General features: G+C 43.0%; 1 protein-coding gene across 12 annotated transcripts in view; it reads right to left on the bottom strand.

Annotated features, from left to right (window-relative positions):
• Positions 1-25,554, bottom strand: part of DISP1 (dispatched RND transporter family member 1) — a 180,356-nt gene that overhangs the window by 17,801 nt on the left and 137,001 nt on the right. For 11 of the 12 annotated variants that reach the window (XM_045010597.1, XM_045010602.1, XM_045010606.1 and 8 more), the window contains one exon: positions 3,957-3,986. The exons of the other annotated variant lie outside the window; for it this stretch is intronic. In XM_045010597.1, the coding sequence (XP_044866532.1) occupies positions 3,957-3,986 (30 nt within the window). The remainder of the gene's footprint in view (positions 1-3,956; positions 3,987-25,554) is intronic. 12 annotated transcript variants of the gene reach the window in all.

The following is a 25,554-nucleotide window of genomic DNA, read 5'->3' on the forward strand; positions in this document are numbered from 1 at the left end:
CTTTACTCTTGTAAATTGTCCTATTTTTTTTATGTCACTGTAGTGGGAAGATCTGATGACCGGCAAGCCTAGTGGATAGGTCTTGGCCTTATGGTTTCTGCTGGCCTAAGCATCCCAGAGGGGGCCCCAGTTGTGGTCTCAATCACCCCCTGCTCTGATTGGTCCCCCACTTGAGGAGCAGGAGAAAGGGTGCAAAGTAGGGGACCGAGGCCCACCTACTTCACTGGGTCCCAAACCAGGGCCCTAGAGCTTATCCAAGTGTCCAGCCCAGTTACTGAACTACCCCAAATTATGTGTTCTCTGAGCTCGCTTCCTAACATCTGGAGCTCCTTAGTTTGGGGCATGATCATAGGCTAGGCAGACTTTCCTCAGTCTCTTACTGTCCTGTTCAGTTAGTTAATCTCTCTTAGAGCTTTCAACTCCCAAAGAAAGGGGGTGAATCCAAGTCCCTGCTGCTAGAGCAGCCTTCACAAAGCTGTTGCTACTCTTGACACAACTCTCAGCATCAGCCTGGCTTCCTGGTGTCACATGCAGGGCCGCCCAGAGGATTCAAGGGGCCTGGGGCAAAGCAATTTCGGGGGGCCCTTGCATAAAAAAAGTTGCAATGCTATAGAATACTATATTCTCATGGGGGGCTTGCCCCACTTGCCCCCCTCTCTGGGTGGCCCTGGTCACATGCACTCATTTCCCCCTTCTCCTAGCAGTAGTGTCCTTTAAAAACTGTTCCTGGACTGAAAACATGCTATGCAAGTTGCACTTGTTAAGGGGCCGGGGCCTCCCTAGCCCAGCATTGCTCCATTCCCCACCCTGGTTCAGTGTTGGTCCCATCACAGTCATACACTGGATATTTGTATCAGCAATGATCACTGCAGCCAGAATAGCAAAAGCATCCATTTGAACTATGTGGCAACATTTGTTTCTATATGTAAGCAGAGTCAGGATGAGCTCTACCTTGACATCTGGTGGTGAATTATGGGAGTGTGGAAAGGAATTTCAGGTGTTTGCATTGGCACACCCACCCTGCCTAGCATAGCCCACGGCAGCCTGGGATGGTTATTTTGACAGCTCTGGGATTCCCAATTTCTTTGTTATTGGGGCAGGAGGAATAAAGTGTTGTCACCCTGATTATGTGAATGAGGAACTATGAGACTGCTTTATGACAGAGAGTCTCACCATCAATTAAGTAGCACTCGCTAGACAAGGGACATGGGTGCCAAAACCCAGTGAATTGGGAGAGGTTGGGGACTGGTGTGTGTACCTGATGGTATGGGCCCCTTTTGAGGGCCTGGAACACCAATTGCACCTCTGCCTCTCTCCACTGTTCAAGAGCAGAGCTAATTTTGATTCCATTAGGAGTCCATCTAGAGGCTGCTGAGCTGAATTCACTTTGGGCCAATGATGCACCAGCACTGGGGCTCCCCTACTACAAGCTGAAATCACTAAGAGCTGAAATCACTAAAAGAGCTAAACTTACTGAGCTGAGATCACTGAGTGCTGTGTTAACTAGTGGGGGAGCCTGAAGATCTATCGCTAAGCGGCTGGCAGAGTAGAGCAGTTTGCAGAACGGTTGGAGCAGCCCACGGAACAGCGAGCAGAGCAGAGTGGAGCGGTTTGCGGGGACAGCTGGAGGAGCAGCACAGAGTGAGTGGAGCCGGTCGTGGTGAAGGCTGCAGCAGAACTCCACGGAGAGGCAGAGCAGTCGGCCCCGGCCCACATAAGGTGCCCCTTAACACCCAGTGTGCCCCCCCACATTTCCACCCAGGCTGGGGGGGTAAAACTCTGCAGATAAACTTTTGAACTCTGGGGCGGCACTGACCAGGGACAGAGACTTTTGGGTTGTTGGACTTTGGGGTGATTGGATTTAAGACCCTAAGAGGAAAAGGACATTGCCAAAACTTACTTGGTGGGTCTTTTGCTCATGGTTTACGTTATGAATCCTGTTTGTGGTGTTTCCCCAATATGATGCCACATTGTTTCCCTCCTTTATTAAAAGGATTTTGCTACACTCAGACTCTGTGCTTGCGAGAGGGGAAGTATTGCCTCCTAGAGGCGCCCGGGGGGGTGGTATGTAATTGTCCCAGGTCACTGGGTGGGGCTCAAGCCGGTTTTGCATTGCGTTATTGAAACGGAACCCCTGGATACTGAACCCGGCCCTTGTTGCTGCCAACTCAGAGGGGCAGAAGGGTTACATATATAATTTGTAATCCTTGTTGTTTTCAACACTATGATGCATTTTGTTTATTAGCCTGTTATGTGCTTTTTAGTACCTAGAGCGTGCAAACAATTTCACAGCTCACTGAAAATGCAAAAAAAAGGCATGAGTATGTGTATCAAGTAGATTCACAATAATTTTAAGTAGCCTCTGACAAATCTGGAAATATCATTCCCTTTCCAGCCAGTACACATTTTTGAGATACAGTAACTAATTCTCTTTTCTCAACTTCAAATTTTCAGATTTTGTTTGTCTGAGCTTCATTTGGTACCACTAATGACACTGGTGTAAAGCAAGAAATCTCTCCAAGTGATTTGTCCACAAACAACTGAGATCCTAAGTTGTTATCCAAAAGGAAAAGTTGGTCTCTCCACTTCTACTTATTTTGTAGCCATTGTGTGGGAGGTGGGAGTTTTAAAATTAAATTGTAGTACTTCCCCTAAAAGGCAAGGTGTGGATTTGACCTGAATTTTAAAAATGTGGGTGCATTGACCTGAAGATGAAAGTGACTGGCCTCAGACCTCTGCCCCCAATTCAGAAAAGCAATTAAGCATCTGCTTAAATCCACCCCTATTCAAGAAAGAACTCAAATTTTAAAAAGGCATGCTTAAAGTTAAAGACGTGTTTAAGAGCTTTCCTGGCTCAAGGCCTCAGTTTCCTGCTTTATACTAGCTGATTAAACCCACCAATACATTGGTGCAACTGGCTGAGAAGAGTCAGAGGACTGGGCCAGACTGGTAAGCAAGTCATTTCTTCGGCCATTCAGTAGTCCGAATCAAGTGGAAGTTCCCACTAGCCACAAAATTCATAGCTGCCTGAAATTTATTTTATGCCAAAACATCTGCTGCATTCAGTCTAGTCTGTAGTACGTTAACATTTCCTACACTGCTTTGTGGTATGGTGCCACATTTTCCTAATCTACCCAATCTATATATTTGTGATTCTTTACTTGCCTCACTGCACTTCTAATGAGCTGGGAAATCATGTCTGCGTACTAAGCAATAAAATAATGCTTAGGAGTTCCCCTTTGTGAATCTGTATCTCCGTGTATAATAAGAAAAACCTGGTTCATCACAATCTGGTTGCACACAAAAAGATATATACAACTTTTCAAAACGTCTAGTTGGTGTATATTTAAGAGGTTTTCATTGTTTCATGTACAGTGGAAATGTATTTGATTGGATTTATATGCAGTATATTCACTGAACAGACCTATTATTTACTGAGGGAAATTCCTGCACGTGGATTATTCCTTTAACATGTGTTCATTTGAAATGGTATCTAATATTTCAGGTGCAAGCACAATTTTGGGTAGGCCATTCTACTTTCTTCCATTAAATGTACAGAGCCTGTAACCATGCTGAATTTGTGTTTAAGGATAGGAAAGATTATTGCAATGCCCTCTCCTGAGCTTTTTAAATCAAAGTGTTTTATAATTATTGGTGTTGGACCAGGGAGTTTCTGGGGGTACACTCAGGAGCAGGACTGTGGTCAGCTGTGTGTGTGTGTGTGTGCGTGCACACACACACTATTTGTAAAGAAAATAAAATTAAAAAAGAATCAGAAGACAACACGGGATATTTGTCCAATTAGTATTATTCTTTCCATCTGTTTCTAGAAGGAAACCTAGTCATATGCACAACAGCTAATTTTACAATACACTAACACCTGTGCATGAGACATGGTTTTCTTAACACATGAAAGAACATGCACAAGATTTGTAAGTGCTTATACGGTGCCTTACCTTTTTGGTAATTTGAATGGTCTGGCAGGTCTGGAAAAAAAAAAAAGAATTATCAAACATAGACAAAATGCACTAATACTTGTGCACTAATATTTTTTCCCTGTGCAGTTCCAGGGAAGAAAATATTTTAAATTGGCATATTCTGGCCTGGCATTATCCAAAAAAATGGAACCCCAAAAGGTTCCCAAATAAAACCTATTTCAACTGCTAATGTTGTTGCTTCTTTACTAGAAATCTAGCTCTACCAAAGTTATTCTGAATAGCAAGAGAGAACAGGCACAAATGTATTGTTGCTAATACTTGCTCTTCTTCAAATGGATCTTATTTCATGGAGTAATAATCTTCAGTATACACTTCATATTTTAAAAAATTGTAATTAAGATGACCAAAAAGCGGTCTCTGGGGGGAAAACCATAAATCTACTTAAAGACTCAATATCTATGGATATGATAAACAGATGTTCCGAAGATGTAACTTAAACCACAGTTTCAGGTAAAGCATGAACTTGGTTTACTTTCAATAGTCATCTTTAATATTGTTTCTATATTCCGCAGATAGAAGACACTAACTAAGAGACCATTTTTCACAAAAAATTCTCAGTTCTCTGAAAGAGTACAGATTTGCTAATTCCCACACCACTGCATTAATGGCTCAAAATTTATGAGGGCTTCTGAGATTGTTCCAGAAGCAACTAAAAAAATCAATTTGTCTAAAAATAAGATACATTGTCCCTGCAAAAGATACGGAGTGAAATCCTGGCTCAGGGGAATGAACTGTACCATTTTAAACATCTTTGTACAGGTATAACTGTGTCCACACTAGGGTGTTGTACTGCTTTAACTACATATGTTACTAAACCAAAATAGTTATGGTGACAAAAAACAAAGAAACAAAAACCACCCATGTATAAAACAGCCCCTAAAAAGTTAGGACTCTTTTAGGCAAAGCAGAAAGCACCATCTTATGTAGAATAACAACATACCACTTTACACATATGCTGACCAGCACAGCTGTGATAAGAAAGGAATAATCAAAAATATGTTTTTCAAGCAATACTCTAATTCAAAGCATCAAATAAGCTACACATTAGCATACCTATTACTGAGCATCATCAATGACACACTCCTTACATCAGCTGTGAAGATGAAAGAACAGATAAGGCTAGACAAACTAAACCTAGTTTCTAATCCATCTTTTAAGCATCATGGCTAAGTGCTTGTCGTCTGTGTCAAATGATACAGAGAATAACTACAACTCTTAACTACTTAATTCCTGATAAATAGATAAATATAAAGATAAATTAAAACGACATAGCATTTTTAATGTAACTGTACTTTAGAAATACAAAGGAATCACAAGAAAACAAACATCTTCAGTTTATAACCAAAATAGGATGAAAAGGCATAAGTCCTTAAAAAACAAAACTAAACCTAGTAGACAATTATGTTTTACTGTAGGTTGCCCTCAGCTTTTAGAATATTAAATAAAGCATTTATTTTCCTACTGTTATGCTATAGAAGCTGATATTTTGATTAAACCCAAACTGATGACTTCAAGAAGTTGAACACATATTTGTAAATAATCATGGAACTCATCACTATTGATGGAGCAGGTGCTCGTAATTTCCAGAATTTATAGGGAAAACAGAAAGTCTCATTGCATTTGGTGCTGAACAAATTGGGAAACTTGAGGTAATGGAGGACTTGAAAAATCCATCTGCCACTGGAGAGTAAGCAGCTTTTCCTGATGCATAGAAGAACCTATGCCAAATTCTGCAGAATTTTAGTTTTCCTTTGACTTAATTAAACAAAGAGTTTCTATCCCTTGTTCTTGCGAAGATTAAATGCATTTCACATTTGGAAGGTTAACAATGCAGTGTTGTCTTGCTGGGTCTGGAGAGAGATAGAGGACTGTAATACCCCTCTGCTGCTGCTGGTCCTGCTCCTCAGAGTTCTCCTATGATTTAACAGAGTGAAAACAGACTTGATAGTTGTTAGTTTTTACTGCTGCTATTCTGAAAACTGTGGGCAACCATCAAACTGACATCCCATCAATTGTACTACTGCTTGAGAAAGCTATGAGCAGCAGTGGAAACAGACATCAGAGCTATTAACTGGGATATAAATGGGGGGAATATAGATTAGCCAACATTGCTCTGTGTTAGCCGCCAGGAAGCTGGAGGGAAGTGGTAGAATGGCAGAATGCCCAGCTACAACAGCCAGGAAGCTGAGGAGGCATTGTGGAGCCCCTTACCTATGCAGGAGATAGGAGGCTTTGGGATGGGAAGAAGAGAGAGAATGCGCCTTCCCTCCAACAGCCAAAGGAGGCTGGTAACTGGCATATTTGAAACCTTCCTTTTAGCTGGAGGGTGATATGAAAGATGGAATCTCTTAAGTGGGATCTAGGAATCCTTAAGCAAGATCTAGTAGGAATCTCATCACCCTTCCCCATTTCTAGGAGTAGAGGGACTGGACTTCTCACCATGGTACTACCTCTGGACAGTGGGGCCTTCCCATCTTTCACAATGGACTCTGGAAAGTAGATTAAGTTCTCTGGCAAATAGGTGCCTGCAAAAAAATTTTAAGCCTTGATGTAACAACCTTGATCTAGATTCAAAACTCCCAGCCTATATGGTAAACTCTGTCAGGCAATCATTTGCCCTTTATTGTCTCTGAAAAGCATGACACGCTTATAAATCTCTATATAAATGTTAAAAGAAAAAAACATCTCCATGGAAGAAGTTAAGATAGGGTAATCATTTTTCCACCTACATTAGAGACCTATTTAGAACATCAATTTTATTTATAGGTTTCTTTGTCGTGTTCATCATTGTAGCATGTAAGCATCACACAAACAGTAAACCTGCACTTATTCTCACAACATCCATAGGGAAGGATTATAATTCCCTATTTACAGATCAGAAACTCAAACAGAGATTAAGGTCAAAATTATCACATGGTCCACTAACTTTGAGTGTCCAGTGTGAGAAACTTAAAACAGAGATGCTGAAAAGTCTCAACTTCAGATGAGGTCAATGCAGTTACCTCTGAAAAAACAATCAAATTAGAAAGCCAAAATTTGTAGCATCCAAAACTATTGGACTCTCTCAAAATGTTATGCCTAAGTGACTTGCCCAAGATCACACAGGAATTCTGTTGCAGAGTTAGGAACAGATCCCAGATCTACTCATTCCCAGTATAAGACCATCCTTCCTCTTTCAGCCCAATTGGCAGATAGCTGGTTTTTAGAAGTCAGTGTGGCTGAGTGCTCTGAATGTGGTAAGGACAAAGTTCTGCAGACCACTCTCAAGGTATCACCAATATATGGAGAGGTTTCTACCCAAAATTATTTGAATCAGCGTTGAGTAGCAATAAGACCATGTATGAAAAGAAATGTTCACATAAACCAACAAGCTTTTGGATTACCTCAAAGCCAAAAGGCTTATAAACAAGAATAAACAAAGGACAAATTAGCTAGAAAGCTATAATTAAGTGCTCAAGAATTTTTCAGAATGACAGCCACTCTCAATTTAAGGTATCATTCCATATAACTATACAAATTATGAACCTCAACCTTCATTCATGTAATAAAAAAGGTCAAAGCTCTGGTGGCATGATCAACTCTTTTGAGTAGAGGGCTGAGGGAAGAAAACAAAGGAAAGATTGTACACTCAGGTTGAAGTACAAGGGAGAGGTGGATATCTACACTCTTAGCTTTAGTACATTGACCCAATGACCAACCAATTTCTAGCCTTTAGAAATAAAAGATTTGCATTCCAATGCACGTTCTTTCACCTGTGAAAATGAATTTCATTCTCTAATCTGGACATTACTACAAATAACTCAACTGCCACACTATTTGGCACGTGGCAGCATATAACCCAGAGAGATCGGTCTGGTACTGGAATGGTATGGGCTGTTGCAAGCAGATTTGTGATGTGTTGGCAGGGTTATGTAGAGAAGTTTGCCAAGCACATGCCTGACTCGCATCAATTCCAATAGCCTTCACTTTAATCAGTAGATAATTAAACCATAAAAACGAAAGATTAAGTAAGTGGCTGCTCTATAGAGACAAATACTCTCCTCTCCACAAAACTGGCTTTCCACTGAGGTGCTCCAGAGACCAGAACACTCCCCTTTCCCCAACCCCTCCATTCACCTCAGGCTGCAGAGCCGCTGCAGTAGTTTCCATGGCAGCTATCCCCTCTTCTCAACCCTTAACTGGTTCATCTGGGTATCACAGCCACACACCTCTACCCCTGTCCCCAAAATACCCCCAGAAGGTGGTCTGGTTGGAACAATGTATTTCTGAAGTATGCTGTGACACCTTCCCAGCAAAACCGCAACAGCATCTGCTGCCTGTTCAGTCAGACAAGGCTGGATAGGGAACTGTGTTCATTTTGCATCTGTCTCATAATTAGGGCTCACTGAATATTTCCATTAAAAGTCTATAATGAGGAGTCTTTGTACAAAATATTTTTCCTAGGCAAAAACCTCATTTTCTTTTATACGGAATAAAACAAAACCAAACCTCCCCCCCACAACTTTAATATCTTTGTGAAAACAAAACCCCTCAAACCCACATTTCCCTTCTGTTTCCTCTCTGCACAAAGTATATTCAGTGCTGAACAAATGAGGATGATTAAGTTCTTCAAGTCTGGGAAGGTTAAAGGTCACACCTGCTATCAAACTTTTTTTTTTTCCCAAAAGGCACGCATAAAAAAAATTCTGTGTACACCAGAATGAATTCCAACAGTGTAACCAATACCTTGCAGCTGTTATAATATCTTTATTACACTGGTCAGTAGGAAAAGTTATCCTCCCAAACTTCACTAACAAATTCTTTCGTTATGCCCTAAAATACAGAAATGCATAGCAAAATGGATCTTTCCTTCTTAATTAATTAATCCTACTGTGTGTGGTTTTTAAAACACTGTACAGTGTTTACATAACTCTATTAAACTCTAAAGAAAGTTTTGGTGAAGAAAAAGATTGTTCATCAGTCTTCATGAGAAAGGAACTGTAGGTTTTGCAAGAACTTCACTGAACACACTAACAATGTACGTAAGTTACCCATATAAGAAACCTAGCTGGAGAAGATTCAAATTCAACTCAAAGCTAAAATACCTCTGTGCTTAGCACAACAGGGGTAATGCTGAAAAGTGATATGGAAAGGATTTAAGGTGGGACAATGCAGGATTGAATTGCTGCATCACAGCACTAGTACAATTTCAGTAAATGCTATGGAAAAGACTGAAGAGGGGACCTTGTGGTGGATCTGAACTCATCCGCAATTTACTATGAGCCCTCCACCATGATAGTTGCAGCCCTCATACCCCATTCCATCCTTCCCTAATGGTTCATCCAGAGGCACAGAAGACCATACACAGAGCTGTTTTAGGTTGTGTGCAGACTCAGCAAAAGCACAATGCGTCAGTTCACATTAGAAAGATTCCCTCTGCAACCTCGACTAGCAATTTAGTTTTAAACAGCAAGGAGCACAGTGTTCTGCCATATTCTGTCTCCAATGCTCTACATTGGAGCCCAAGTCTGTTCTTAGTAACACCCAGGTATTCCCATAGACATCAATAGAGTTGCACAGCTGTAACAGAGGGGACAGTTTGGCCCCAAACTCTTATGCTTTGGCTATAACAAAATTATTATTAATTCACATCAGGTCTCTAACTTTCACCTGGACATCTCCTTGCATAAAGCAATGTTACATTAGCATGTGCCTCGCTACAGAATCATAAAAATGTAGGGCTGGCAGTGACCTCAAAAGGTCATCTAGTCCACGCCTTGTGCTGAGGCAGTATCAAGTATATCCAGACTATCCCTCACAGGTGCTGGTCAAAACTATTCTTAAAAACCTCCAATGGTGGAGATTCTCCATCTGGACCCAGGAAGGACCCCACTAGCTATGCCCTCCCGGTTTGGCAGTGAACCATTGATAACTACTCCGAGTACTGTCAGACAGTTATGCACCCACCTCATAGTAATTTCATCTAGACCACATTTGCCTAATTTGTTCATAAGAATGTCATTTGGGACTGTGTCAAAAGCCTTACTAAAAGCAAGATGGATCAATATGGAACTGTGCTAATTGAATTTAATGCTCATCAATAAAAGTTATGCATGGTCTGGTGCTTTTAGCAATCTCTTTGGTTCTTTGACCTAAAGTGCGTTAGAGGAAAACAATTTGCAAGAAACCCAAACATGTTTAAGGACAAGTGGTGCTCTTTAAAATTACATAGAGCTTTTTTCTCAGCCTTCCCATTGCACTTCTAGGTTGGGAGAAAAAAACGGTTACTCACCTTCTTGTAACTGTTCTTCGAGATGTGTTGCTCATATCTATTCCAGTTAGGTGTGTGCGCGCGCCGCGTGCATGGATGTCGGAAACGTTTACCCTAGAAACTACCCGTCGGGCCGGCTGGGGAGCCCCCTGGAGTGGCGTCAAAATGGCGATCTATATAAGCCCCTGCCGGCCCGACCCCCCTTCAGTTCCTTCTTGCCGGCTACTCCGACAGAGGGCAAGGTGTGTGTGTGGGGGGGGGAATGGAATAGATATGAGCAACACATCTTGAAGAACAACAGTTACAAGAAGGTGAGTAACCGTTTTTTCTTCTTCGAGTGATTACTCATATCAATTCCAGTTAGGTGACTTCCAAGCCTTACCTCAGAGGTGGGGTCGGAGTCAGTGAACCGCAGAGTGAAGGACCGCCCTGCCAAAGGCTGTATCATCCCTAGAGTGCTGGACAATGGCATAGTGGGACGTGAAGGTATGAACAGAGGACCACGTGGCAACTCTGCAAATTTCCTGGAGACGAATGTGCACCAGGAAGACGGCTGACGACGCCTGAGCTCTCGTGGAGTGAACCGTGACAACAGGCGGAGGGACATTTGCCAGGTTGTAGCAAGCGCGAATACACCCGATGATCCACGACGATATTCGTTGAGAGGAGACAGGAGTGCCTTTCATCCACTCCGCAATGGCGACAAACAACCTTACAAAAGGGCTTTGTCCGGTTAAGTGCCCTTAAAAGGCAAGTGCCCTTCTGATGTCGAGAGAATGGAGACGCTGTTCGCGTAGGTCAGAGTGCAATTTCGTATAGAAAACAGGCAAAAAGATATCCTGGCTCACGTGGAAGCAGGACACCACTTTTGGAGGGAAGGCAGGGTGGGGTCTTAGTTGCACTTTGTCTTTGTGAAAAATGGTATATGGCAGATCACAGGTGAGAGCCCGTAGTTCGGAGACCCGGTGTGCCACCAGGAAGGAGACCTTCCAGGAGAGGTAGAGAAGAAAGCAGGTGGCCAGCGGTTTGAAGGGGGGACCAAGTTGAAGTCCCACGCAGGCACAGGCGGCTTCACTGGAGGGTGGATTTTCTCTAGACCTTTGAGGAAACGCCGCATGACCAGATGGGAGAACACGGAGCGCCCCATCATGCCTGGGTGAAACGCAGAAATGGCTGCAAGGTGGACCTTAAGGCATCCGAAGGTTAGGCGCTGGTCTTTTAGGGACCTCAGATTGTCCAAAATACAGGAAATGGAAGCTCAGAGCGGGTGCACCTGCCGCTGAGCGTACCAGATGGAAACCTCTTCCATTTCGCCTCGTAGGTACGCCTGGTCGATGGCTTGCGGCTTTCTAGAAGGACCTGCCATACCAAGGCAGAACAGGCTCATTCAGTCTGGTTCAGCCACTGATCCTCCAGGCCGTGAGATGGAGTGACTGGAGGTCCGGGTGGAGGAGTCAACCGTGATTCTGGGATATGAGGTCGGGATCGAGAGGCAGGCATATGGGAGCCTGTATGGACAAGTCCAGGAGAGTCAGGAACCAACATTGTTGTGGTCAGGCTGGGGCTACCAGTATCACATCCCCCTTGTCCCGTCGGATCTTGAGGACCTTGTGAACCAGCGGGAATAGTGGGAAGGCATACAGCAATTGGCCCGACCACATGATCTGGAAGGTGTCCGCTAATGAGCCCGGGCCGTGATTCCAAAAGGAGCAGAAGGCTGGACAGTTTCTGTTGGTCCGCGAAGTGAATGGGTCAATTCAGGGAAAGCCCCAGGTGCGGAAGACAGAATGGATTATATCTGGATGAATGGACCATTCGTGAGTCAGAAAATGCCTGCTCCAAGTGTCCGCCAGGACGTTCTGGGCACCCGGAAGGTATGAGGCCTGAAGGTTGATGGAGTGGGCTAAGCAGAAGTCCCACAGAGAGAGGGCTTCTTGGCATAGCAGTGATGACCGGGCTCCGCCTTGTCTGTTCAGGTCAACATGGCCGTGGTGTTGTCCGTTAGGATCGCTACGCAGTGACCACGTAGGTGAGGAAGAAAAGCTTGGCAGGCAAGACGGATTGCCCTGAGCTCTCTGATGTTGATGTGCAACGACAGCTCGCTCTCGAGCCATAAGCCCTGCATCGTCAGGCCGCCGAGGTGGGCCCCCCATCCCAATTCAGACGCATCTGTAACTAGAGTCAGAGTGGGCTGGGGGGGATGAAAGGGGACCCTGGCCCCACCATCTGAGGGTCCAGCCACCATTGGAGGGATTCAAGTATGCGCTTTGGGATCGTGATGCCCATGTCTAGACTGTCGCGTCCTGGTCAGTAGGTTGACGCCAGCCACACCTGAAGAGGCCTGAGTCTGAGCCTGGCGAGTTGTACAACGTATGTGCAGGATGCCATGTGGCCCAGCAGTCTGAGACACTGCCTTGCCATAGAGCTTGGAAACCTGCCGAGGTTGGTAATTATGTCTGCTGTGGCCAGACGCCGTGCCTCGGGAAGGAAGGCTCTGTCCCGGTCTGCGTCCAGGACCGCTCCTATAAATTCTATTACTTGAGTAGGGGCGAGGATTGACTTGCTGAGGTTTAGCAGGATGCCTAAGCAAGTGAATGTGTCCAGTAGTAGGCGCACATGCGACTGTACTTGGTGGCAAAATCGGCCCCGTATAAGCCAATCGTCCAGGTACAGGAAGACGTGTACGTGATGGCGGCGGAGGAAAGCAGCCACGACTGTCATGCACTTGGTAAAGACGCGGGGGGCTGTGCACAAGCCGAATGGAAGGGCTGTGAATTGATAGTGCGTCTTGCCCACTACAAAGTGGAGGAACTGTCTGTGGGGTGAGACAGGCAATGTGGAAATATGTGTCTTTCATATCGAGGGTGGCATACCAGTCTCAAGTGAGGGGATGATGGTGGCTAGCGAGACCATGCGGAACCCGAGGTTGACGATGTACTTGTTGAGTTCCCTGAGATCTAGACTACGTCTTAGGCCTCCCATTGCCTTGGGCACAAGGAAGTAGTGGGAGTAGAGCCCCTTGCCCCTGAGCTCCTGAGGGACTTCTCCCACTGCCTCTAGGACGAGGAGGGATTGAATCTCCTGCATTAGGAGTTGCTTGTGAGAAGGGTCCCTGAAGAGGGACAGGGGTTGAGGGGGGCGGGGGAATGGAATGGAACTGGATAGAATATCCCATTTTCACCGTGCGGAGGACCCAACAGTCCGAGGTAATATGGAACCAGGCATGGTAGAAACGTGATAGCCGGTCCAGAAAGGGACGACTCTCCTGGGTGAGAACTGGTAGTCCGTCCTCCGGCATACCTTCAAAAAACGGGCGCTTAGGGCCCGGAGGCAGCTTAGACTGTCCTTGACCTTGAACAGAGGGAGTGTGAGACGACCTACGTCGGGAATATCTGTTTCTCTGACAAGAGGGGTCCTGTTGCAGCCTCAGTTGGAAAGGGCGTTGTTGATTGGTCTGCGGTCTAAAGGGCTTCCTTTGGGTGGCCGGGGTATGCATACCTAGGGACTTAATAGTGGTTCTGGTGTTCTTTAAGGTATGTAGACGGGAGTCAGTCTGATCTGCAAACAAGCCCTGGCCATCGAAAAGGAGGTCCTGGATAGTATGCTGGACCTCAAGTGGAAGACTGGAGGATTGAAGCCAGGCGCTCCGCCGCATGGTGACTCCCGAAGCCAGGGTGCGCGCAGCTGCGTCCGCCGCATCAAGAGAGCCCTGGAGGGAGGTCCTAGCAACGAGTTTACCCACCTCAGCAATGGCACCCAGTTCTGTATTAGCCTCTGCTGGTAGAAGATCTTGGAACTTTAGGACTGCAGACCAAGAATTAAAATTGTACCTGCTGAGGATCGCCAACTGGTTAGCGATCTGCAGCGAGAGACCCCTGGTGGAATAAACCTTTCTCCCAAAAAGGTCCATTCGCTTCGCTTCTTTCGACTTGGGAGCGGGCCCCTGCTGGCCTTGCCTCTCCCTGGCATTCACTGCATCTACTACAGGGAACATGGGGCAGGGTGGGTAAACAGGTATTTGTGACCCTTGGTAGGGACGAAGTATTTTCGCTCCACTCCCTTAGCCATAGGGGAAATGGAGGCCAGAGTTTGTCAGAGGGCTTTTGCGTTGTTTTGAATAGTTTTGTTCATGGGAAGGGCCACCCTGGAGGGCCCTTCTGGGCCTAGACTGTCCACCATTGGGTCCTCATCCTCCACGACCTCCTCAACTTGTAGGTTCATATTGAGGGCCATACGCCTCAACAGCTCCTGGAGGACCCTAAAGTCCATGGGGGGGGGGGGTCCAGAGGAGGATGTGCCAGCCACAGCCTCGTCAGGCGAGGATGAAGATGATTCCACCAGCAGGATGGGAGGAGGTGGAACAACATGATCAGAGGTGGCTGGTTCCTCCTGGGGAGCCAAAGTAGCCTGCGGTGCAGGTGCTGGATTAACAGTCTGGTCCATGTCTTGGGGAGGGCGACTAAGTGCAGTCTCAGGAGGTCTGCTGGTAGGAAGAGACAGCGGCCAGACAAGTGGGGGAGTGCCCTGGGCTTGATGGTATGCCCAGGGCATCCAAAATTGCCATTGGGGTTGCCAGTGGGTCGCTGGGGGAACTTGAGCCAGGCTTCCTGGAGCAGAGTGTGGAATGTCCGAGACCCCAGATGCCCTCTCTGACCTGCCCGAAGGAGATCTAGACTGCGACGGCCATGGTGGGGCGGTGCGGGAGTGGGCTAAGGCATGCACCGAGTCACTTGGCCGGTTCGGGTCGCGGTGCCCAGCTGGAGAGCGGTGCTGAGCTGGAGAACGGTGCCGGTGTGGGGAGTGGTGCCAGGATGTGGAGCAGTGCCAAGCTGGGGATCGCTGACCCGGAGATCGGGAATCTGCAGCACGTTGGGCAAGGTCACAGATCGAGATCTGGACCTCGAGTGGGACCAGGAGTGGGCAGTCAAAAACAACCCTGAGCTGTGATTGGCTCTGAGGTTCGAGACCACTGGACCAGCGCCGCGAGTCATACCGGTGCCGTGAGTCAGACCGAGACCTGTGGTGGTGCCAGGACTCAGAAGGATGCTGGGACTCCAAGCGGGGCTGAGGTGCCAGATCTGGGGCTGGCGGCCAAAGCATCGCCAGCTTGCCCTTAGATGGGACCGGGACCGAGTTGAGGCTCCTGCCGGGGTTGGAGGTACGGGGGCTGTCATCTCAATGAGACCCCTTGCCGCCTCGAAGGTATCCGGTGTAGAAAGGAGGATGATCTCTTCCACCTGTGTCATCTCGTGAGGAGCAGTGGACGTATTAGGAATTAGTCCATGGGCCTGTGACCTCTGTCTCGAGTCTACGAGATGGCCCCGCCAGAGGCTGCCTCTTGGCAGCAACCGGGGAATGGGATCGGTGCTGAGGTGGACGTTTTTGCAGCCCGGGAGAGCGTCGATCCTGAGAAGAGCGTGGGATCTTCCGTGGCGCCGGGGCTGGTACCGCCCAGGGAGCGCTCCGCACTGAGTCACTTGGGCCCACATCCTGACAGGGCCGCAAAGCAGACTCCATGAGGAGTTGTCGAAGGCGAAACTCCCTCTCCTTGCACGTTCAGGGTTTGAACACCTTACAAATCCTGCACCTATCAGCTTGATGTCCCTCCCCAAGACACCTGAGACAGGAATCGTGGGGGTCGCCCATGGGCATGGGCTTGCCACAGGACTTGCAAGGTTTGAAGCCCTGGGTCAGCATGCCCCAGGGCTCCACAGGGACGGTCATTGACAAGACCGACCTCTAACAACTAACTACACTTAACATTATAAGAGAACAATTAACACTTACTAACTACTAACTATTTGCAACAAGAGATAACGCTAGGGACAAGTGGAACACTTGAAAAAACAAGAGACCACTGTTCCAACAACCATCACAAGAGGTAAGAAGGAACTGAAGGGGGGTCGGGCCAGCAGGGGCTTATATAGATCGCCATTTCAGCGCCACTCCAGGGGGCTCCCCAGCCGGCCCGACAGGTAGCTGCTAGGGTAAAAGTTTCCAACATCCGTGCACACAGCGTGCACACACACCTAACTGGAATTGATATGAGCAATCACTCGAAGAAGAACTCTATTTACTCCATGGATAGGAACTGTCACACTGGATCATTACTAGATACTCCAGGAGGTGCTAGAAACGCTATCGAAGGCCAGTATGGATTAACCAAGACAAAAGGCCATGGGAAAACTAGCAAAATAAGCTGTGGTTTGAAACATGTTTAACCAACAAATTTTCACTTTAAAAAGGACTTTCCACAGTGTAGACAGTGCAAATTGTGTTTAAAAATGTGTTAGCTGGGTTGACAAATGACCGGTCAGCATTTTTTTTTTTTTACAGCATGACTTGCCTTTTGTACGCTAATGTTTAAAAACCGTTAGCTAAACACATTTCAAAACACAACCTACTATAGGCATAGCCAGTTCCTTCCAAAACTTTAAAAAAAAATTCTATTATAACTATAGATATTCTTGTTTCCCACGTAAGTGTTCAAACCTTCTCCAAATCCTGCTAAGTTCCTGACCTTTTCAAATGTTACCTTGTGATAATTTAATTCAATGTCCCCTCATTAATGTATTATTAGAAAGAGTGAACAGAAGTTCCTGACCCACATTCTCTATACCATTCATTAATTTGTATGCTTTTATTAGATTCTCTCTCAACTGTCTACTCTTCAAGATAAACAGTTCCAGTTTATTCTATTTCTCTTCAAGAGAATTTTTCCATGACTAACTATTCTTGTCACTCATTTCTGAACCTCCTCTATTTCTGCTATGTCCTTTTTGAGATGGGATGACAAGAAATGAACCCAGGATTCCAAAAGGGGAGATATTGATTTATAACACATTTTATTTTAGCACTATTCTTAATCATACTCCTTATACAGCCTAACGTTCTGTCCCCACCGCTTTTTTGTTTGTTTGTTTTTTGTTAACGGCTGCCCCACAACCACCCAAGGAGTTCATTAAGCTCTTAACTGTGATGGTCAGGTCCTTTTGTCCAAGTTGTTACAGCTAACTTGGAACTCAGTACGGTACATGAGTAATTCACATTATTCCTTTATATGTGCATTGCTTTGCATTTGTCAGCATTTACTTTAACTACAGTCATGTTTCTCATTTAGCTAGCATGGTTAGATCTCTCTTAAGGTCCCCCAGTCTTGACTACTCTAAACAGCTGTACGTCATCTGCTAATTTTGACATTTCATTCTTCACTCCTTTCCTCTGATCACTAAACACCAGCCTTAGCATGAAATCTTGTGGCACCCCACCCTTATCATTTCACCAGGAGAACTGACCATTTAAGCTTGTTTTCTCTCTCTTAGCCAGTTTATGATCCAGTCCATTATTTTGCCTCTCACTCTTAGTTTTCCACGCTTCGAAAAGGTGCTAAAACAATACTACTTTATACTTTTGCCATAGAAGTCACACACATATAGAGAACTGGCATCTAGTTATTCCTGGCAGATCTTATAGATGGTAGGACAAGAATATGGGTTCTGTTATATTTGTGTACAGTCCCTTAGTACAATAGGGGTCTGTCCCATGATTAGGACTCTTATGTACTACTGCACAAAATATAAACAAACAACAATTAAAGGAATTTACATACCCAAAAAGGCTTAGTTTACAAAATTAGCCTCAAAGTAATTTTAGCTACTAACAAAGAAATGTCAAGAGCCCCTCTGTTCCCACATCACGTAACTAAGGTAAAACAATTGTTTAAACTTTTGTTCAAGCTGTGCTGAGCACATATCTGTCTATCTAGGATCCCAAATGCCCCCCTATCATTGAAATAGCTTAAGCATCTCCCAAATATTTATGGATTTCTCCTTAAAATATTTGTTAAACCAGAAAGTGTTAGTTCTATTTTACCAATGGGGAACTCAGACAGAGACAAGTAAAGTGATTCACCTAAGTTCAAATAAGACGACTACTGGAGAGTAAGGAATGAAATCCCCTCTCCTTCCTAACATGAAACTCAAATAAATCTTTATCTGTGCAGGCCTAATAGTAACAATTGGATCCTAAGCACCTCATCACTTGAGACACTTAAAATAAATCTAGACAAAACACTAGATATCATATTGAACGGGACAATCCTGTACTGGCAGGATAGTGACTAGACCAATCACTTCCAATCTGTAATTCACAGAGAGTTGGCTGCTCAAAGTGCTGGCTGTTCTCCTTGGATTCAGCTACTAGGTTACGCTAAAAGTTGAAAATACATTAAATATTTTCCACATAAACAACTGCTGCAATTGCAACAAGGATATTAAGTTATCACCAGTGAGATGGTCCACCTGATAACAAATAGCTGAGAAAGTGGTCCATGAGAATCACTCTAATGAGATGTAGTCCACTGTCAGTGACAGTTTAAGAACCCAGAAGTTAGACAATTTAATAGGTCTTCTCCAGCTCCAATTTCTGTGATTAAGGTCAAAGACCATTTATACTTTACTGAGCAAGTCCCTCACTCCATCTTCCTACTGCAACAACTTGCATCACTGCATTTCACTTTGCTCTGAAGTTCACTCTTAAGAGAGTCAAAATATTAAGTTACAAAGAGCTATACTTACTGAAAGACTTATCAATAGAAAGACTCCTCTGTTCAAGGATTATGAAGTAGTTAACACTGGCATTTTATTTTGCCCAAGGGAAGTTCTTCCCTTTGTTGGTAGATCTGGTTACAAGTAATGATAAAACATAGCTTTTTATCATCTACTACACTGAGGGATAAGCTAAAACCCTGCAAGACAGAACTAGATCTGCATCACATTGCTCATCTTCCATCAGAACTTACAACAGAAGCTAAATCCCTACCAGGAAAATAACTCTGCTTTCATCATACTGTTCACCATCAGAACCACTTCAATCATTTTTAAATGTTTTTTTTGTAATTAAACTGGAAACAACATCTGATAATTTAAACTATCAGTTTAAGAGGCTGAGCAACAACTCAACCAACAAATCCAGATGATTAGATCAAGTTACCCTAAAACGTTTAACAAACTCTACTGATTTAATTTTCTGTTATGTTGTATGACACCTTTCCAGTCACAGACTGGCTCCTGAAACAGTTTAACCACGTGGTGTTTGCACCTTGATTTGTGCTTAGCTTTGCTTATTGAGACCTAGAAAACTGGGAGTCTTAGACAACACACAGCAGAACATTGCACCAATGTTCTACAAGTTCTAAAGATGCCGAATTCTTCATTTGATAACTCCTTTTGTTTTCCCCTTAGCGGAAAGCAGTAAGAAAGGTGCAGAGAAGCTTCTGATCAACTTAAATGTACATTTACAAGCAGTAATTCAGAATGCTTTTGTTTCTCTCTCTCTCATGTTGTTAGGATGATATGGGTCTTAAAATAATACTAACTAAAGGTTCATCATATCACAGTCTAAGGCGGTGATCTTGCAAAGACTTACACGTGTGCTAACCCTTATGCATATGAATTACTACTTCAATGAGATAGTTCACATGCATTAATTGATGCATGGATGCAAGTCTTTGCAGTACAGAGGCCAAAAATCAAATTTCATTACAACGGTGACTAAAATATACATAGCATGCATGTCATATTTTTACAACTGAGACAGCCAGACTTCAGAGGTCTCATGTTTTGCTTGTATTCTATCCCGCTCCTCATGTTATTTGGGACATCTTGCCCTACACTCATAGTAAATGTGAGAAACTAAAATTGCCTGTTTCTGCAAGGGAAGGAAGTGGAATTAAGAGAATCAACAAAAAAGCTACACTCTCTAAATGCTGCTTGTTACCACTAATGACTTTGCCAAGGAAACTTCTGCTCTGGTGAGTTAGTGTAGCAAATGTATTGGGAGAAATCCTGGCCCTATTGAAGTCCATGGCAAAACTCCACAAATGTCTTTCTGGTAGTAAACCTACATTAAATCCATTTGGCAGTTAACTGATCCACTTTTGAAAAAGCAAAACCACTTTAGACATCTACTGATCATGAGCTTTCAGTTGATGGCATGACATGCAGATCGGTTCAGCAGGAAAATGGGTTCTGATGGGCAACAGAAGTGTGAACAGTTTTGTACATATGTAATTTGAGTTGGATATTTTTATTTTGATATTTAATGTCAGAGTATAATTATATACTATTTTAAAAATTAAAGCTTATATAATGTTCAGAAATATATACCCCATAGATAACTTTGAAATCTAATTTTCACAAAAATGCTCCAAACTTTCTTTCATGCTGCCCCATATGGAAAGAACATCCTTCCTGAACTTATTTGTAAGGCCTCCGACTCTGTATTTAAGCTCCTCCAGGAGACTCATTTTTGCCATTCTGCCATCTGATTTATACTGTGATCCCTAAACACATTAACCTTTCCACACTTCCCCTCCATGTTCCCTAAGAATAGACCAAGTATCACCTCATCCATTCTGTTTGCTGGTTGTGCCCCTTCCCCTAGTTTATAGTCTGTTTGCCTGCCTTTAGACGGTGAGCGTGTTGGGACAGAAACCATGCCTTTTCTGTCTGGAGGCCACTCAGCACATTATGGGTGCTAATACACAAAACCCTACACACTAAGGATTTTATTTTCCCTCCATCTCCCTTTCACTATAGAACCTAGCTCTCTCAAGTTATGTTCTGAGATAATAATATATCACATTAAATGTACTCCAAACAGCTGCTCTCCAAACAGGGCAACCACTTTTAAGGACAATTCTGATATACACAACAAATAAGAATATTGCCAACAACACGCTTAAAATGTCTCATCACAGTTAACCATATCTGTAATATTCTCAATGACAGAATTTATAAATTTAGCACAAAGTAATTTCTTCTTCCTAAGACCTAAATGAAGTTTATATATTCTTTTCAAATGGCACTAAAAGCAAAGCTACATAATGCTTTGCAAGTTAAACAAAAGTTTTGAACTATTCAGGAAGACAATAAAAAGGCTTTTTATAATACCACCATGAATCACTATTTGAAAACTAGCCAATAACTAATTTGGAGCAGACTAAAATTATTTCAAGATCCTTCATAAGTCAGAAGACATTTGTCTTATTGCCTTTCTTTATAATTACAGTGAAATTAACAGATCTGTTCTGGGACTTAAATGATTACTGGAGTACTTTTCAGCAGCTTTTTTGGCACAAAGCTACTTCCTTACAAAATGTTATTTATGTAAATATACATATTAAAAAACTAAGCTGTTGTTATACTTCCCAGTTTAATGTAGTAATGCAAGGTCATGGTCCCATCTTGTAGGTCTCTGATGGACAGGAAATGAACATGACGTAACAAAACACGATATACGTATGTACACTAAAAACAAACCAACAAACCAAAACCTATCAAATGACACCAAAGAGGACAAAACGGATGTATGTGAGCACATATTTTAATACATGTATTTCTAAACAGAAGGTTTTTCACTATTTTATTACAAGCCAAATTAACTCAAATGAAGCATGTACAAGTTTGACTCTGGAATCAGGAGGCTACAGATTTTCCATGTATTAGCACTTCAGCTGGTACATGCTTCAGTCTTCCTTCCTGTGCAGATGCAAGGACTTGTGAATGTAAGTTGCCAAAGGGTCCACTTCTACTTATTGCACAGTCCTGCAGGTGTGGTAAACTTTGATCTAAATCTTTTTGAAGATAAGCAACAATCTATTAGAGTTACTTCCAAAGTGCTAAATCGTCTAGACACATTATGGGGATGGGAAACATTACCTTTTACCTTTCTGTATCATTAAATCTTCTTTAAAAACACTCAGGCTTTACTTCAACAATTTTGTCCCTAGTTCAATGAAGTGCTCTGCTTAATCAGAATGGACTTAAGCATGTGCTTTAATGTTTTGCCAAATCAGGGCCTTTAAGGTCACATTCTGACATAAATACACGAGCATAGCTCCCACTGAAGTGTATCGTATTTACATGCGAATATTTGAGGGGAAAATTTCACCATATGGACTTTATAACCCTATGTATATGTCTACTCATGAGACTATGCACTGAAGGCAAACTCATACCAGTCTGCCCAGGAAGCCATCTTGCACTCAAAATCACTCACATGAGCAATATTAGCTACAATGCAAATGTAACCCACGCTTTGTGCTGGATCCAGAGGATGATAGTCATTTAGAGCCCAACTACAGAGCCTAGATCTTTATCTCAAGCTGTTGAAACTTGTGCTTTTTAAGCACAGAAGTTCTCTGGTTCAATCCCTACTGTCAGTCAAAATGGTGGTTATGAGCATTTGCATGAACATTTAAATATAAATTCACATCCATTTAATGAAAATAAATCTTTGAAAGCCATTTTGGATTCTCCACAATATAAAACAAGTTTGAGATATAGTCATGTAACCATTAATATGTAAATATGCATACAGACAAATTTGTACAGGAAGTCAATAATTCAGTGGACAGTTTAACCTAACTAAACTGCATTTCTGCTTAGGATTTTCCAGAGTCATACCACAGAGCTATTCTGATATTAGAATTTTTAGAGCCACAATTACATTAATTTTTTTAAATAGCAGCATATAACAATGCATATTCAACAGCAGTACTAAAATATTAAAGTGACTTAATATACACATTATTTTATTTTTAAAAAAAAGAGGCTTCTCTAATCCACTGCTGACTTTGCCTATTAAATTCACTCATCTTGTTCAGACATCATCTACTTTATTTCCTGAGAAGAAATTCATTATTTGAATTTAGTTTACTTAAGAAGCAATTGAGAAAAAATTCAGGACTTGGTGAAAACGTCAGTGGTTCAGTATTTTATTTATGGAAAATAATAAAAACCGTACTAGATTACTGGATAAATTAAAGAAAACAGGATTAATGTAATCGGTGTTTGTCAGCATAAAAAAAGTTATGAGAATAAAAAGTCAGCATAAAACCATCCGTCAATGGAATCAACTAGATATACAATGAACTTTTAAATTATAACATAAGAATTCTGCAGAAGTATTTTCTTAGAGGATATGACAGTGAATACTGGAAATGTGAGGAAAAAATAATTTGCTTATTGTTTCTAATGATCCTTTTCTGAACATTCATGAAATCTTTGCAGTTTGCTTAAAAGGCAAACAGAAGCCTGCAGACTCCAATCACACATAATTCAAATTAGATTCCATGGTCTAGTCACCAAAATTTTGTTTTCCAGTCTGCAAAATTCCATAATGCCGCTAAGAGTTGGCATTCACTAAATCACTATTCTGTGGTCTGCTAGTTAGTATATGGGACTGGGAGTAGGAAAAACCAGGTTCTGTTCATAGCTCTGCTACTGATTTTCCATGTAAAATTGGGGAATTAATTCAGGACAGATCATGATATCCTTACTCACAGTGAATAGTACCTTACACTAGGAGTAGTCTCTCTGGAATCAATAGGAATACTTGAGAAGGTACTGAACATGAGTAGAGGTTTCACAATCTAGCTCTCAGTCTCGGATTTCCAAAGGTATTTAGGCTCCTAGCTTCCACTGAAATCAATGAAGTTTGCAGCCTAAACACCTTTCAGGATCTGGGTCTTAGTGCCTCAAGTTTACTTATCTTAATGTTTACAGGTAGGTAATTACCTAAACAGGTGTGCTGTAAGGTGTAAATGGTTTGTAAAGAACTTTGAGGTGCTACAGTAAAAGACACTACAGATTTTTATTATTGTCCTTCAAACTTTCCAGTTTGCGATCCTTTTATAGTTCTGTTAATAACTACCATTTTCCCAGGGCAAAAATAGGTCTTAAAATTGTTTGCATATTTTTCATCTTTCTTTAATCATAGATGCCTGAGACAGAGAATTGCTTGTATGATAGCTGTGAGGAAGGCAGACAAACTGTGCAATAAAACAGGCACCACAGTGGAAAAAACTACAGATTAAAAGGATTCTATATTTTTAGATTTTCCAAGGTTTTCACACTGAAAGAACCAAAGACTGAAAAACTGCTTCCATGAGGAACAATCAACAGTTTCTTCCTTTAGCCGATACAAGGATGAAAAGAGTGAGCATTCATAGTATAAGCGACCAGATACCTATGTCTCAAATTAATGTCAAATCTTTTGTCATCTCGCTTAATTGTCGTAATGAGCAACTTATTAGAATTCCCATAGAATGCCTACAATTTGTTAACACACATTGCACCTCTGAATTAGAAACAAAATAAAGTTCAGTTTCCAGTGTAATTCATATTTGTAAATACTCAGCTCAGTAAATCATGTCATGCGTGCTCTCAGAAAAATGTTTCAACCACTCAATATATAGTCTTCTCTTCCTCTTATTCACTCCCAGTGGAGCATAAGGCGTCAACCATTCTCCTCCATTCATTTTGTTCTTGAGCGAGGCAGCAAATTTCATCCCACTTCATTCCCATGCCTTTCATTTCCTCTTCAATGGTCCTTCGCCACGTCCCCAATGGTCTACCTCTCCTCCTCCTTCCTTGTGGTGTCCATCGTAGGGCAATATGAGGGTGTCTATCAGCACCCATTCTCAACACATGCCCCAACCATCTCCATCTTCGTTGTTTGGCTTCATCCACTATGTTGTTAATGCCCATTAATCGGCTCACTTCAACATTGGTGATATGCTGCGGCCAGTGTATGTTAAGAATTCGCCTAAGACACCTTCCTTCAAAACCCCGAAGCCGACTTTCTATCTTCTTGTTGGTCCTCCATGTTTCCGCCGCATAAAGCAACACAGAGCCGACGTTCGACCTGTAGATCTCTACCTTGGTTTTCATTTGCAAGATGGCCGACCTCCAAATGTTCTGAAGTCTATAGAATGCAGTTGCTGCAAGACCGATTCTGGTAGATATCTCCTTCTGAATATTACCATCAGCCGATATGTAACTACCAAGATATTTAAAATCGTTCACCTCCTCCAAATCTACGTCACATACTACTGTCGTCGTCGAGCTGGCTGTTTTTACTTTTATTGTTTTGCTCTTACCGGCGTGGATATTAAATCCCACGCACCTTGCTGCTATACCTACTCTATCAGTCGTCTCTTGGAGGTCCATCTGAGAGCTTGAAATCAGGGCGATGTCATCCGCAAAGTCACAATCTTCAATATGACCAGAGGGTCCCCATGCGATCCCTCTTGGCCTATCTTCGGTGGCTTTCCGCATCACCCAGTCTATAACCACAAGAAATAGGATGGGCGAAATAACACATCCTTGTCTAACTCCCGTTCTCACATGGAACCACTCGCTCCGCTGTCCTTCATGGCAAACACAACACTTATTATCGGCATACATATCTTTGAGGATGTTAATAACTTTTGGAGGGAATCCATATGTTTTTAGGATATTC

Source organism: Mauremys mutica, chromosome 3 (genome assembly GCF_020497125.1).
Source record: "Mauremys mutica isolate MM-2020 ecotype Southern chromosome 3, ASM2049712v1, whole genome shotgun sequence".
NCBI lineage: Eukaryota > Metazoa > Chordata > Testudines > Geoemydidae > Mauremys > Mauremys mutica.